Source organism: Rhipicephalus microplus, chromosome 6 (assembly GCF_043290135.1).
Source record: "Rhipicephalus microplus isolate Deutch F79 chromosome 6, USDA_Rmic, whole genome shotgun sequence".
Taxonomy (NCBI): domain Eukaryota; kingdom Metazoa; phylum Arthropoda; class Arachnida; order Ixodida; family Ixodidae; genus Rhipicephalus; species Rhipicephalus microplus.
The window spans coordinates 108,807,441-108,820,841 of NC_134705.1; the positions used below are offsets into that span (position 1 = coordinate 108,807,441).

General features: G+C 43.6%; 2 protein-coding genes across 11 annotated transcripts in view; one reads left to right on the plus strand and one right to left on the minus strand.

The window, feature by feature from the left end:
• Positions 1-13,401, minus strand: part of LOC142764862 (uncharacterized) — a 77,963-nt gene that overhangs the window by 58,231 nt on the left and 6,331 nt on the right. The gene's annotated exons all lie outside the window — the stretch shown is intronic.
• The window catches only part of LOC142764860 (uncharacterized), a 95,777-nt gene that overhangs the window by 50,528 nt on the left and 31,848 nt on the right, over positions 1-13,401 (plus strand). For all 10 annotated transcript variants that reach the window (XM_075865396.1, XM_075865397.1, XM_075865389.1 and 7 more), the window contains 2 exons: positions 263-301; positions 5,259-5,303. In XM_075865396.1, coding sequence (XP_075721511.1) covers positions 263-301; positions 5,259-5,303 — 84 coding nt within the window. The remainder of the gene's footprint in view (positions 1-262; positions 302-5,258; positions 5,304-13,401) is intronic.

The window sequence follows — 13,401 nt, forward strand, 5'->3', positions numbered from 1 at the left end:
TGCTTATGAAAGTTTTTGTAAAGATATGCGATGTTACTCAAACCAGGCAGATAAAATTTGTGCAATGATGTTAATTTCATTTCCCGTGTTTTACACGTAGGCATAAAAGCACACTGATCATCCACCTTGTTATGTCGCATTTTTATATTAGTCCTAAGTGCGCAATAGTAGTACTTACTTAAACACTTGTAAGAAATTTACAGGGAAGAACGTGAGTCTCTCTCATCCTTCAATTTCTAATTGTCGTTCAATTCATTTTCAGCTTGGACGCCCTCATTACTTCTCGCGGCTGTATACTGGGGCAAGTGTTTCCTTCTATTCAATATAACATGACAGAGGTGTTAAAAGAGCGTACTGCAGATGAATTATTTGTAATCAGTGCATACCGGGTGCACCACATGAGAACAGACAAAGGTAATACCCTTAACGTAGTAACAATTGTTGCCTCTATCCAGTTGCATGTGAATGCCTTGAAAAAAAAACAAGAAAACCACACAAAACAACAACATAGACAAAAAGCAAAACGAAAGAAATGCGAAAGCATAAGCGCCACATAGGCAAACATGACCTCTTTTGTCAAAGCTCAGTAATAGCGAATTTCACAATACTCAGATGTGATCAGCATGTGCGTCAAACTATATAATGAATAAAGAAAAACAAGTCACTGCTTCGTAAAAAAAACTGATTGCTGGGGATTTGGTGAAGAGTTTGGATTGTTTGGTGTTTTCGGAAATCATTTCGAAACATTGCTAACTTACGCATGTAATTAGGCTACAAACGGTGCACAGTTATATACAATGTTTACCGGTGTGGGTCACGATCAATATCTCGCGCTGAATTATGGTTTCCGTTTTGCCATTATTATGTGATCCAACTTCCTCCTTTTTTATGTGAGCTCTCTTATCATGAACCAAAGAGAGTTTTACGAAGGCAAACTTGTTGCTTTAACAAACAAAATAAGGAATAAGAGAAGTTGTATGAACAAAAGAGAAATTTTTTACAGGGATATCACATTTTTTTGTAAAAAGTTGTGAAAGTCATCAAATGCTAACATTCACATAAATCTCACTTCATTACACCACGTAGTAGGATGCACGACACCCGCAATGAGCGTGCATGTTCTGTGAAACCAAAATTTGCGCTGAGTTTCCGGCGCCTGATATCACCTTGTCGCCACTCAATTCTTAAAACATGTGCACAATGTTAGCACTAGACGTTGGGCATATAAAAATATCTGCATGTATGATTCGCGTGGTTATCGCCGCTTCTGCACTCGAAGACACACAAAATGAAGCGCAATCTGTTGATCGCGCTCATAGATATTATATATTATTGACAAATATTGGTGTTTACAGTCCGAAAACCACTATGTGACTATGACGGAGGGTTAGTGGAAGGCTCCAGAAGTTCTGTCCACCCGAGGTTCTTTAGCGTTGGCACGCGAGGGTTTATTCGTGAGGTTTAATCTCACACGAACAAAACAACTGACGTGACTCACTCTGGCAAAAGAAGAGTTCAGCACTCACCACCTTCGCTAGAAGAGGATGGGTTTGAAACAGTAATAAGTAAAAAGCATTGAAGACGTTCTTATGGTGCCATCTGCCGTCATCTAGTGTACTGGCTTGGCGTCGCGCACAGAAAATCATGCATAGCTTATTTACGTACACTGAATAGTAGCAATTCCCTATGGCAAATCCTGGGTTGGTGGATGCTTAAATCATTGGTGGATATGGTGGAAAGAATAGTGGATATGGTGGAAATATTAGTAGATATGGTGGAAACTGTGGTGGGCTCAATGGCTGATGGCGGCGAGGGTGGAAAAAATGGTGGCAGATGGTGGTGGTAGTGGCGAGCCAGTGGTGGTGACGGTGGAAAATGCCGGCTCTTGGTGGCGAGGCGAAACGTGTTTGGTGGAAAGCTTGATGAGCAAGGTGGATTACGGTGGCATGATGGAAGCTTGATGGATGACGATGGCATGATGAAAAGCATATGGCAGTATGTGAAATCACTTTTTCTAGTGTTTCATTCTTAAATGCGCATAGACATATATTTACGGTCAAAAGAAACCAACGCTGCTCATTATGCTTTCTAGTACGTTCTATTTATTCCTGTGGTGTCAACAACGCTTCAATTTTTGTGGAGCATAGAATATGTGGCCGGGAATATGTTTACATTTCGCGCACGTACTTACATCAGTTTGACATCCGCGATGTGTTTCTTTATGATTTTTAGAAACTAGAGTTGTCACTATGAACATGACAATAAATGTTTTACATCGGCGAGCAGTTGTCGACAAATAAATGGGCCCTAGTTCGCGATTGCTCTTTTCAATGTTAGATCAGAACACAGCAGTCACTTGATGTCGCCACGCTAGAAACGCAACTCTGGTAATTCTTGCACACTCTAATGATGGAGATGTTTGAGCCGTACCTTTAAGTTAACAAAGTGCGTGCGAATATGCATAAACTTTCACTTTCGACATGCGTCGATATGAGCCCCAGCAAATTTGACTTTCACCCTTTTGTTCTACCGCCACAATTTCGACCAAAGATTAGTCATACCGACCGAGCCCGAACAAGTGATATCGGCGCTTCTGGGTTTCAAAATACACAATTTCGACGAGTAAAAATGGCAATACAGCACAGCTGCGGCATCATTTACCCTACAAGAAGCCTTTTTTATTGTGTACGGTGTCCGCGCGAGAAGCGACAAACATTGATGCGCCGCACTTGCAGCACATCCACCTCGCCTCACCGACAGCCGCCGGCCGCACTCGCCGGTGTTTTGCTGGCTCTTATGCGAGAATATACACACGTCCATTTGTATGCCTACTGAACCAATATGATAGCACAATAATTCTGGCGCACTGCATTAATTTCGGACAAGCCGTTATGAAGCTGTTCCTAGCGACAGAGCTACAGCGCTGCGCTGGCACGACTGCGGTGTGCGTTGCGCGAAAAACATCAAAATCAATTGTGTGGGCCTATCTATTGAATGAACATAGAAGCGTCATAAAGCCTGAACTGATATCGCCCTGTGGAAGAAGCGAGAAAGTGACAATACACTTGGCAGTAACCACCGATAAACTCGACCTGCTCCTCAGTCCACTGAGTTGTTTTTTTCCTTGCGGTTGTAAATTGTTACAAAAACGTATTGTCGTTGCCATTATCGCAGTAGCAATTGTTACAAATAGCAGTTGTTCGTGTTTATCAAATGTGCAAATCTTAGTAGCAGGTGCAGATTCCTACCCTCCCAAGTAAACGACAAATAGAACTGAAGTTAAACAGTCACTTCGTGAGTTGACTACTTTTTTAACACCCGTATCGCCATCTGTTGGCTTGGCGCAGTGGTTAGTGTCGTAGCATCTGGTCACATGAAAGCAAGCATTAGAGGTTTCCTAAATGAAGTTGTTGATTCATGTCTCTTTCTAAAATCGCGTTTTTCATTGGAATACCTCACTACGGTTTCGCGTAAAATGTTATACAAAAAATTTAGTAGAAACAGCTCTTCCTGTTCCCCTATATAGAACAATAAACCATGTAGGCCCAGGCCGAAATGTCGTGAGCCGTGTAAAAAGTGGAGGTATCACCTGGAGCGAAATCCTTTTTCTTTAAATTGCACACTAGGACCTTGCCCGTGAAAACATGGATGCAAGAAAAAGGCTTATTCGTTCCTTGGGGCGTTGATTGCCTTCTCTGCAAAAAGCCAGAAACAATCGAACATGGTTTCCTGGACTGCTGGGATGCCGTCTTTTTCTGGGATGTTCTCCAAAGGACTTTGAAAAAGGATCTGCCTCTCGATGCCTATGGCATCAGATTTCTACCAGTATCAAATGAAGAAAGAATACCTTTCGACCTAGTTATGTTACTGGGCCTGCATGGTATATGGCAATCTAGAATGGCGGTGCGCCATGCTGATGTTAAAGCACGCCCGGGTAGGCAATACTTCTTTCAATCTGTCTGTTCGTTCGTGGAATCACAAAAGTTTCAACAAGAGGTGCCCCAATGGCTTCATCAAGTTGAAAGGCTTCAACAGATGAAGGAATTTCAAAAAGTTTGTTACGTATGACGCTTTTTACTTTCTTTCCTTGTTTCATGTTTCTGCTTTGTTTGATGTATATTTGTTTGCGAATCTAGTATGTACACAGGCAACAAAAAAAAGCAGTGGTTTGTGTAACATGTTCGAAATTCGGAGGTGCCAGGCTCAATTTCACGCTGGCGCACATTCTTTACGCGTGCTTGCTACATTCATTTATATACAACTATTTTTATTATTTCTTTAGCGGCCGCTCGTCACGGTGGTTCTGACGCTGCTTCGTGCTCCAGCATTGCTGGCTGGAGCACGCCATTGACCATACGCTCCACCATACGCCACCATACACCATGTGCCACCTTTTCCACCGCCCTAATCCACCAAAATGGTGGATGGTGGAATCCACCATTAAAAAGGTGGACGTTTTTTTCAGTAGGGAAAGGCGTAAGCAAGAAAAGTTTAGAGTAAGGAGAAGAAAAAGAAGCCAAGGAGAGTCTTTAAAAATGTGCATACTACAGCATAGTTATGAGCATGATAAAATAGCGATATGTGTCAAATGAAAATGGGGGTGGTGAAGATGGTAGGAGAAGAAAATTATCCTTGACCTTGCATAGTGTAGGACCGCAATCGATATGCAATTAGGAAGTAAAGGAGTGATGTGTGGGTGATGGCAAGGAAACTGAGGAGGGGGGTGATAGTGCATAGCCTAGTTAGTTTACAAACAGTGAACAAACGAAGGTAAAAAATAATGAAGAGGAGAGAGTGAGAGAAGCAGGGGGAAGCCAGCACTGCATAACAAATAAACATTGCCTTTACCGCCATGGGCACCGCACAAAATACAAAATGTCCATTTCAACAGCACGTTCACCTACAATTGCCCGCGTCACAAGACAGTAAACGAATCACTTCGTCGGGCTTAATAAAGCTACACGTTGATTGAAACTGCGCAATATTTTTCTAACATTTATATTCATACGAATTTTCCCCACAGCTACTACGTTACAAGGAGAGACACCAGTTATTGTCCCCACTGGTTTTATTGGCCGATGAATCCAGTGAAGCCATTAAGCTCTACCGATGCAATGTGAACTTTGTACAATAGCCATCACTTCAACATTATGACTGATTCTGTAAAAATATCTCTCGATACGAAAACAATTTGTGGAAACCATGTGTATGTAAGAATTCTTCTGTGGTAATAGTCATGCTGCCATTTTTTTCCACAGCTCCTTCATCCAACCCTGCTGATGTTGAAAGCTGGTCCAGGGGAGGTAAGTGCTCTATGCAAATGCTAATTTCGTCGCAATTGACGTTCGAGAAAGTGCATGTTATCAGAGAGAATGGGGAGCGCCGCAGGTATAATAATACAAACTAAGTGTGCTCTATTGACACAAAAAGGCGTATTTGAGCCGAAATTGAGAAACTAAAAAGAAAAAAAATTCTAGACACACAAGCACGAAGTATAACTCGAGCACATGCACTGCAAAAAAGCAGAAAGTGTTTACGGCCACACTAATATTGATGTTGGTGGTTGTTGCGGCGGGTTCGCGTCTCATGTCAATAGCTGCCCTGTCATTCTTGTGCAGGCACTAGTGTAGCTTCGAATCCCGCGCTAATGTCATTCCACGGTACGTATTGGTATAACTCTATATATATATACGGTGATTTTTGCAGATGCACTGATGTAAAAGTGTGTAGCTGACCCTGTATCTGAAGGTCACTTTTGACAGTGGGCCGCAGCCATGCAGTTTAGATCCGCACGGATCGTTTCAGGGCAGTACACGAGAGAATAAAGGGGGAAGAAGAGATTGTTCGTCTGTACGAATTGTTTACAAACGTTGTCATTCGAAAGAAAGGCTTTTCCGAAACTCATATACGGATCATTTTCAAAGGAGATGTGTTCCTAGGATTCCAACAACATGTCGACACCGATCTCCAAAAAGACCGAAACTCGATGGACAGATTCTGAAATTCAGTTTTTGTTTCACGATTATGTTTTAGCACATTGTAATTACACGGGGTACAGCAGTAAAATAATGCTTTATATATGAGTGCCTAAATAATATACCAACAGAGTCAGCAATGAAAATATTTGGGGGTGAAAGTCATGTGAACGCCGCAGAGCGCATGAAGGCCGCGGGCCGCAAGTGTACGACCTTTGTCTGAAAGAATCCTGAGCTGGTTGAGGCGCCGGTTCTCCCAATGGCACGTCGCGGGTATCAGTGGGATCATTCGGGAGCGGTTTCAAACTTTAAAGATAATTATCTCATATAATAACCGTTTACATCGGTATTTTGTAATATGTGAAGCCTCCGTAATGTATCGTGCGTGGATTCCGAGCGTTGTTATTCTTTTTAGGCTTGTAATAACTAAGATTGCGCGACTGACTGTGTCAACATGCGATATGAGACACTCTAAACAAGGCAGGCTCCACCCCAAAAGTTCTCCAAACTTTGGACTTCTTCGAAGTACCAATGAGGTGCATGGTTGGCGACATAATAGTTATTTGGCCTTCTTGAGTCTCCGTGGTGTGTGCGGTCATTGCAGTCGTGTTTATGTGTGTCCCATGTTACGCGCCTGCCCGACCTGCCATTTGTCCTGTCCTCTGAAGTCATCTGTCATCTGCTGTCACGTCCTACGGAGGCAAAACATGCAAGAGGTAAAAACATTCGAAGTCATGCACATCATCACAACAATGTGAACTTTTTGGTCTGCTTCGTTGGAAGATAGGGAAATACAATTATCTCCATCTCCAATCTAGAACAAAACCCGAGGTCACAAGACCGGCTTTGCCCCTTCTTGAGGGCTTCCTGTAATGCTTAGGGTAGCGTCGATGAGCCTTGTCCTAGGCTCCGTATTTCTCTTTCATTCATGTTTTGGAGGCTGTGCACGTAGATCGAAGGAATTGTTTTCAGAGACCGGTTCACGTTCACCAGAGAGCTGTATAAACCACGACTCCAGCAAAAGCCTCCTTTCTAGATTATTTTTCGTTTCTGTGACAGAAGTGCCGTCAGTGTCAATCTTGTGGCCGTCAGAAAGATGGAAGTGCAGCGCAGTGCCCTTGCAGAGCATTGTCAGAAGCATGACGGGACAGGACAAGTCATACCTCTTGCTATAGGAAAAGGTACGAAATAAAGTGGAGTGTGAGAAGAGCTTGGAGGGTGAAGAAGAGAGCTGGGTGATAACGATGATATTTGGCGTTTCACTCCTTCCTCAAAATCCTAATTTGATGATGTTAGATAACGTAGAGGAGTGCTCTGATAATTTTGACCACCTATGGTTTTATTAACGTGCAACTACATCTAATACACGGGCCTTGAGAATTTTCCCTCTGTCGTAACTGTGGCCGCCATGCCGGAATTAGACCTTAGCGTCCGCAGTAAGAGGGCCGAACAAAAGGAGGTTAAATGTACATCTTTCCACAGTCTTCCATAGTGTAGTTTAACGAGGATCAGGAAAAGCGAAGGGTAGGTATGGCGATACGAGGGTTTGAGAAGGGAACCAGAGTGCCAGCAAAAAATGCAGCCCAGCCACGGTGGTCCAGTGTCTAAGGCGCTCGGCTGCTGACCCGCAGGTCGCGGGATCGAATTGCCTGCGGCAACTGCATTTCCGATGGAGGCGAAAATGTTTTTGCCCATGTGCTCCAATCTGGATGCATGTTAAAGAACCCCAGGTAGTCGATATGTCCGGAGCCCTCCACTATGGCGTCTCTCATAATTAAATCGTGGTTTTGGGACGTAAAGCCGAACAAACCATCAATCAATCAATCGACGAGGTGTTAATGTGAGGGTAGAAAAGGTGGAGAGTAAGGAATAAGGGAAGACGGAAAGGAAGAGAAAAAGGCACTCCAGCTCGGCAAATCATTTTCATTGCGGGTTCGCATTTCTAGCAGGCTGCTCATTACGAACGCAAAATATTGCTTCAATATTTGCAATATTTTGTATCAATAATGACGTTTGAATCACAGAAAATAATATGGTTCTCACGAGGAATGTTGGAATGTTTACAATGTAGCGCACGTGTTGCAAAGAGGCCGCAAGTTCAGCCAATAACCAATAATCATGACGCCATGAGTTTGTGTCCCCTCATAAATTGCTACTCATAAAATAAGAAACTTCAAAGTCAGCGGCAAGATACAACAAAGAATGCGGCATTTGAAAGCATGGGCATTAAAACAGTTGATAGAAGCTCCTTCAACAGCCGCCAAGGCCCTAGATTGAGCATGTGACTTCATTCAAACCCAGGATCTGGTGGCTTCTTGAAGCAGGCAAAGGCACAGGCTCTTTGTGATTCCGACAGATTTATACAAAAAGGAGGGTTTTCAAATTGTGTATTAAAACTTTCTGATGACAAAAATCAACGAAGCCCTAGCATGGGGAAAGCTAGTGGTTTATACAAACATAAAGTTGGCAATACTTCTGTAGCGCGTTGATAATATGCAGAAATGTGGTCTGTCGCTGTTCTAACAAGCAAGACCAACAAACGAAACGTTTTCTTTGGGGCAATATTTAGTCAACGCAGAGTCTTGAAAACAATTGAGCCTTTCTTGAGTGCAGCGCCTTACTTAGGTTTGCGTTGTTGGCACATTTGCAAGAGAACTTTAAAAATATGGAGCCCAAGTTGAGGAGACCAATTCGTTCAGAGAGCATGTGGTATAAAAGAATGTATAACACTTATTTCATACCGTTCCAAATATATATATATATATATATATATATATATATATATATATATATATATATATATATATATATATATATATATGGGAAGGCATGGTGGTTGAGTAGCCGTAGCGTTGCATATAGTCCAGTAGATCCTCCATGAGCGGTCACAACGTGGTTTATTTCGACGTTTCGGCCTAGAGTCTGGCCTTCATCAGGATTAAAGATACAGTTTGTTAGTGCTCAGCTTTATACAATCTCAAATCAGAGGGCAAGGAAAGAGGAAAAAAAGACAGAAAAGAAAAACGGAAAAAAGAAAGAAAAATAGGAAAGAAAAAAAAAGAAAAAAGAGAAGAAGAGAAAAATATTATACGGTAGACGCCCCTAGGGTGCCCCTTTTTCACTCTTCCTTCCACTTCCCCCTCCACTCTTCCCTCCACTTCCCCCTTCATCTCTCTCCCCCATCTACCCTTCACCTTTCTGATGTCAGCGGTCTTTGTATGTTTCCGTTCACTAACGCATTCCTCCCGATCAGACGGCCCCTCCTGGCACTGGCGGTTCGGTGTGTGGAAAAAAAGAGCTTTTCAGGAAGTCCTAAGCCTTTCACTACTCGGAGTCCCGTAAACAATTCGTCGTAGAAGGAGGGGTGCCGCGTATTGTGGCAGAGGCTGGTAAGTGGGCTTTTTAGGAAGTTCTAAGCCTTTAACTACTCCGCGCTCTGTCAACATCTTGTCGTAAAAAGAGGGGTGCCCCATATTGTGGTAGGCTGTGCAAGCGGGTGCAATGCGAATTCCTTGCCCGCTTCTGGAATACGCGTGTAGTGGGGGCCTCCCGGCTGTGCACCGGGTTGCTGTTGGGTATGTCATGCATGGCACAAATGATTGAGTAGTAAAATAAAACAGAAAACAGACGACAGCTGCACTTAGGAAGAGTAGTTGCACTTGGAATTGTTTTGGGTTGTCCAGTGCCCTTCGCAGCTGCAGTGCCATGAACTGTTACTATTTTCATTGTTGCCGTTATTGTTTTCTAATGCTTTATTTGCTGCAAGTGCACCAGGATTGTCATTTATTCCTCTATCGAGGGTGTTAAATCGGTGGATAAGGTATGGCTCTCGTTGTTCACGTTCTCGATTTGATTGAAATCCCGTCTCTAAGAGCGTTACTGATAGTTTGTCGAATGCATGGTCGGGAAGATTGAGATGTTTTGATAGATGTAGACTTGGGGCTGATTTCGCATGGGCTCTGTGATTATTGAAGCGAATCCTTAATGGTGTTTCTGTTTGTCCGATGTACTGCATACCACACACGTTGAATTCGAGTAGGTATACCACATTAGAGGAATCGCATGTTAGGTTTCCTCGTATGTTAATCAAAAACTTGGATTGCGTGCTGGTTGCTTTGTCTGTTTCTCGCATTGCTTTACATACAAGACATTATGGCTTTAAGCAAGGGCGGCATGCATTATTGTGGGGTGATGTATTAATTTGAGAGTTGACAAGGGTGTCTTTGAGGTTACGTGGTCATCGGTAAACGACGCCTGGAGCGGATGGGAATGCGCGTTTCAGACGTTCACTTTGTTCCAGAATGTTGTAATGTCGTTTAAGGATTTTGTTTACATTGGGGAAGCTTGTGCTGCAAGTAAAGCAGAGGTTTGTTCGTTGTGGGTCTTCTCGTGGTGGTCGCTTCATAAGTAAGTCTTCACGCTTTAGTTTTCTCGCTTTTTAAACAGGGTTATTAATTACATGTGGGGGGTATTTTTGTTTCTCGAGCATAAGTTTTAGCCTCTGTGAGCTCATGTCAATGTCAGCGTCTCTAGAGCAGATTCGCTTAAACCTGTGAGCCAGGCTGTATGGAATACTGTTTTTACAGTGGCGTGGGTGATCGCTTCGGTAATGGAGGTATTGTTGTCGATCCGTTGGTTTGCGATATAGGGTTGTAGAGAGCTTCTCTTCTATCGTTATGGTAACATCAATAAAATTCACGGTAACTTGCGAGTATGTGTGTGTGAAGTGTGTGTTCGGTTGTACAGCATTGTAAGTGTCGATAAAGCTGAGAAGTTCGTCCTCGCTGCGGGTCCAAATAAGAAAGATGTCGTCTATGTATCTTCTGTATAACATTGGTTTCAAGAAACTTTGTGCAAGAAATTAGGATTATAGCTTTCCCATAAATATGTTGGCATAATTAGGTGCCAATTTGGTGCCCGTAGCGGTCCGCTGATTTGTCAAAAATACTCTTGGTTAAACTTGAATGAACTTTATTCGAGAACCATCCTCGTCAAAGTTTCAATGGCAGAGAAATCTGGGGTGTTAGATTGTCTATGGTTTGTGTACATGTTTTGAAATGCAGCTATGCCGTCATCGTGAGGAATATTTGTATATAATGAAGAGACATCAAGAGTAACCAAGTACGAGTTTTTCGGCACACAGATACCTGCAATGTCTCGAAGAAAATGTGTGGTGTCTTTTATGTACGACGCGAGGGTGCATGGAATGTGCCTTATTAGTTTTTCCACGTACCCTGATATGGGTTCAGTTATTGTACCGAAGCCTGATATGATCAGTCGACCTGTGTTACCGGGTTTATTAATTTTTGGGAGGATGTAGAAGCGACCTGGACGAGGGTATGCTGTTTGCATCAGTTTGTGGTCAGTGTTGGTTATCTTTTCTGCATCCAACAGTTTCTTTAGTTCTGTTGATACGATACATTTGTATTCGTCTGTCGGATCACCTGGGAGGCCTTCGTAAAATCTTGTGTCGTGTAGTTGGCGGTATGCTTCTTGTAAGTAGTTGGTTGTATTAAGGACTACAATTGCTCCTGCTTTGTCAGCGGGTTTTATTGTTATGTTTGCCCTAGATGCCGAATTTTTCATACCTAATTTTTCAGATTTTGTCAAGTTTTCTCTGTTTCCTTTCTGTCTGTAGTATTCGTGTACTATATATTTCTGTACTGCGGTGATATAAAGGTCCAAGCACTTGTCTCGATTACTGTTAGGTGTCCAATCATTTCATTTACGACGGTGAATTGTGTCGTGGTTAGAAGGCCTGTCCAAGAAATATTCGCGCAACCTTAAGCTTCGAGCGAAGTTGTCGAGGTCTCGTAGCAAGTGGAATTCATGGAAAAATTTTGTGGTCGGGCAGAAGCTTAGTCCCTTAGCAGTTTTTCTTCGTCAGGTGACAAGCTCGTGTCCGATAAGTTTACAACCACAGTGTCACAGGGTGTGTTCCTAGATGGGTGCTCGTTTGTACCATTAGTGATTTCCTGGGTGGTGGTGTTGTAGTGATAAGGAACTATATCAGGGAACGTGGGTTTGCGCACATGGTCTCTTTTGAGTTTATGATTTTTTGTGGTCATGATGGCTTGGTATTTATTTTGTTCAAACTCTGTTAATCACGTGATTTCTTCGTTCGATAAAAAGTTGTGGCGGAGAATAGTGTTGGTCATAGCGACTAGTTTCTTTACCTGCTTATCGCTGTGATTAAGAGCGATTTCTGATAATTTAAGAGATGCCTCAAGGAGGACGTTTTTCCATGTTATTTGGTCGTGTTTATCTAGATTTGTAGCGGCTGGTGTGAGGGAGAGTGTCATACTCTTGGGGGCTCTTTTAGCACGAAGGTACACTTGAAATGTTGATTTATGCATTTCATGTCTAATTCGTTTGTCAGCAAGTTTTCGTACTTTAAGGAAAGTGGCACTGCAACTGGGAAGCGATGAGCTGGACTTACATTTCAGAGGTCAATCTTTTTTTGAGTGTGGGGATGGCACTGATGAGTTGCGCAGGTTGTAGTTATGTCCGGCAGGCCTTCGTTGTTGTGGGGAGTATTTTGGCGTTGGGCTCCCGGCGAACGTGTTCGTTGGCAGTTCCGGGGTCCGCAATAGGGGGACGCGGTTTTGTAGTTCGGCAGTTCCCTTTGAGGAGTGGTGTAGTGGTGGTGTCGTGTAGTGCTTTTGGTCTCGACATCCGCAACGGAGGGACGCGTGTTGGCTGTTCTGCAGACTTCCCCCCTAGTAGTGGTGCGCTGTTGATGATGATGAGGGGGTGCTTGTGGCTCGCGGGAGTCACAGTTTCGCTGATCGTCGGGAACTCATCTGTGATGTTGGGTGGGTGTGGGGCTCCTGGTGTATGTTGATATGCAGAAGTTTTCTCGTGGGTGTCTTGTTGTGTTGAACGTATATTCACGGGAGCTGCTGGTTGAGTCGAGCACCCCGTGGTTGCATCGAAATCTCCACGACCGAGTGCTTTCTTGCGGGTTTCGGCAATCAAAGCGACACCCATAAAACTCGGATGAAGCCCATCCGCAGCAAGAAAGCGTCTTGGTGGCAACTGCTCGAGTTGGTAGTCAATGTATGACACCTTGCTGGGTCTTCGGCAGTAGGCCTTGACTGTCTCGTTGAATTGACGAGCGTCCCGGTTGAAGCGGTGCAGGAATTGTTCGTTCGATCGTTACAGATGTAGGTTGAGGTAACGGGGCAGCACGCATGAAACAACGAGCCTTTCGAGTTCCTGGCGTGTCCAAAGCGTGTTGTTCACTAGGCGGCGAAGGCGGCGTAGCGATTCCTCTAGTCCGTACGACGCCAGCTCACTCGCATCAATGTGAAAAACGAGCGTGGTCACAACGAAATGTTGACAGGGCGCGGAGTAGTTAAAGGCTTAGAACTTCCTAAAATACCCGCTTACCAGCCTTTGCCACAATACGCGACACCCCTCCTTC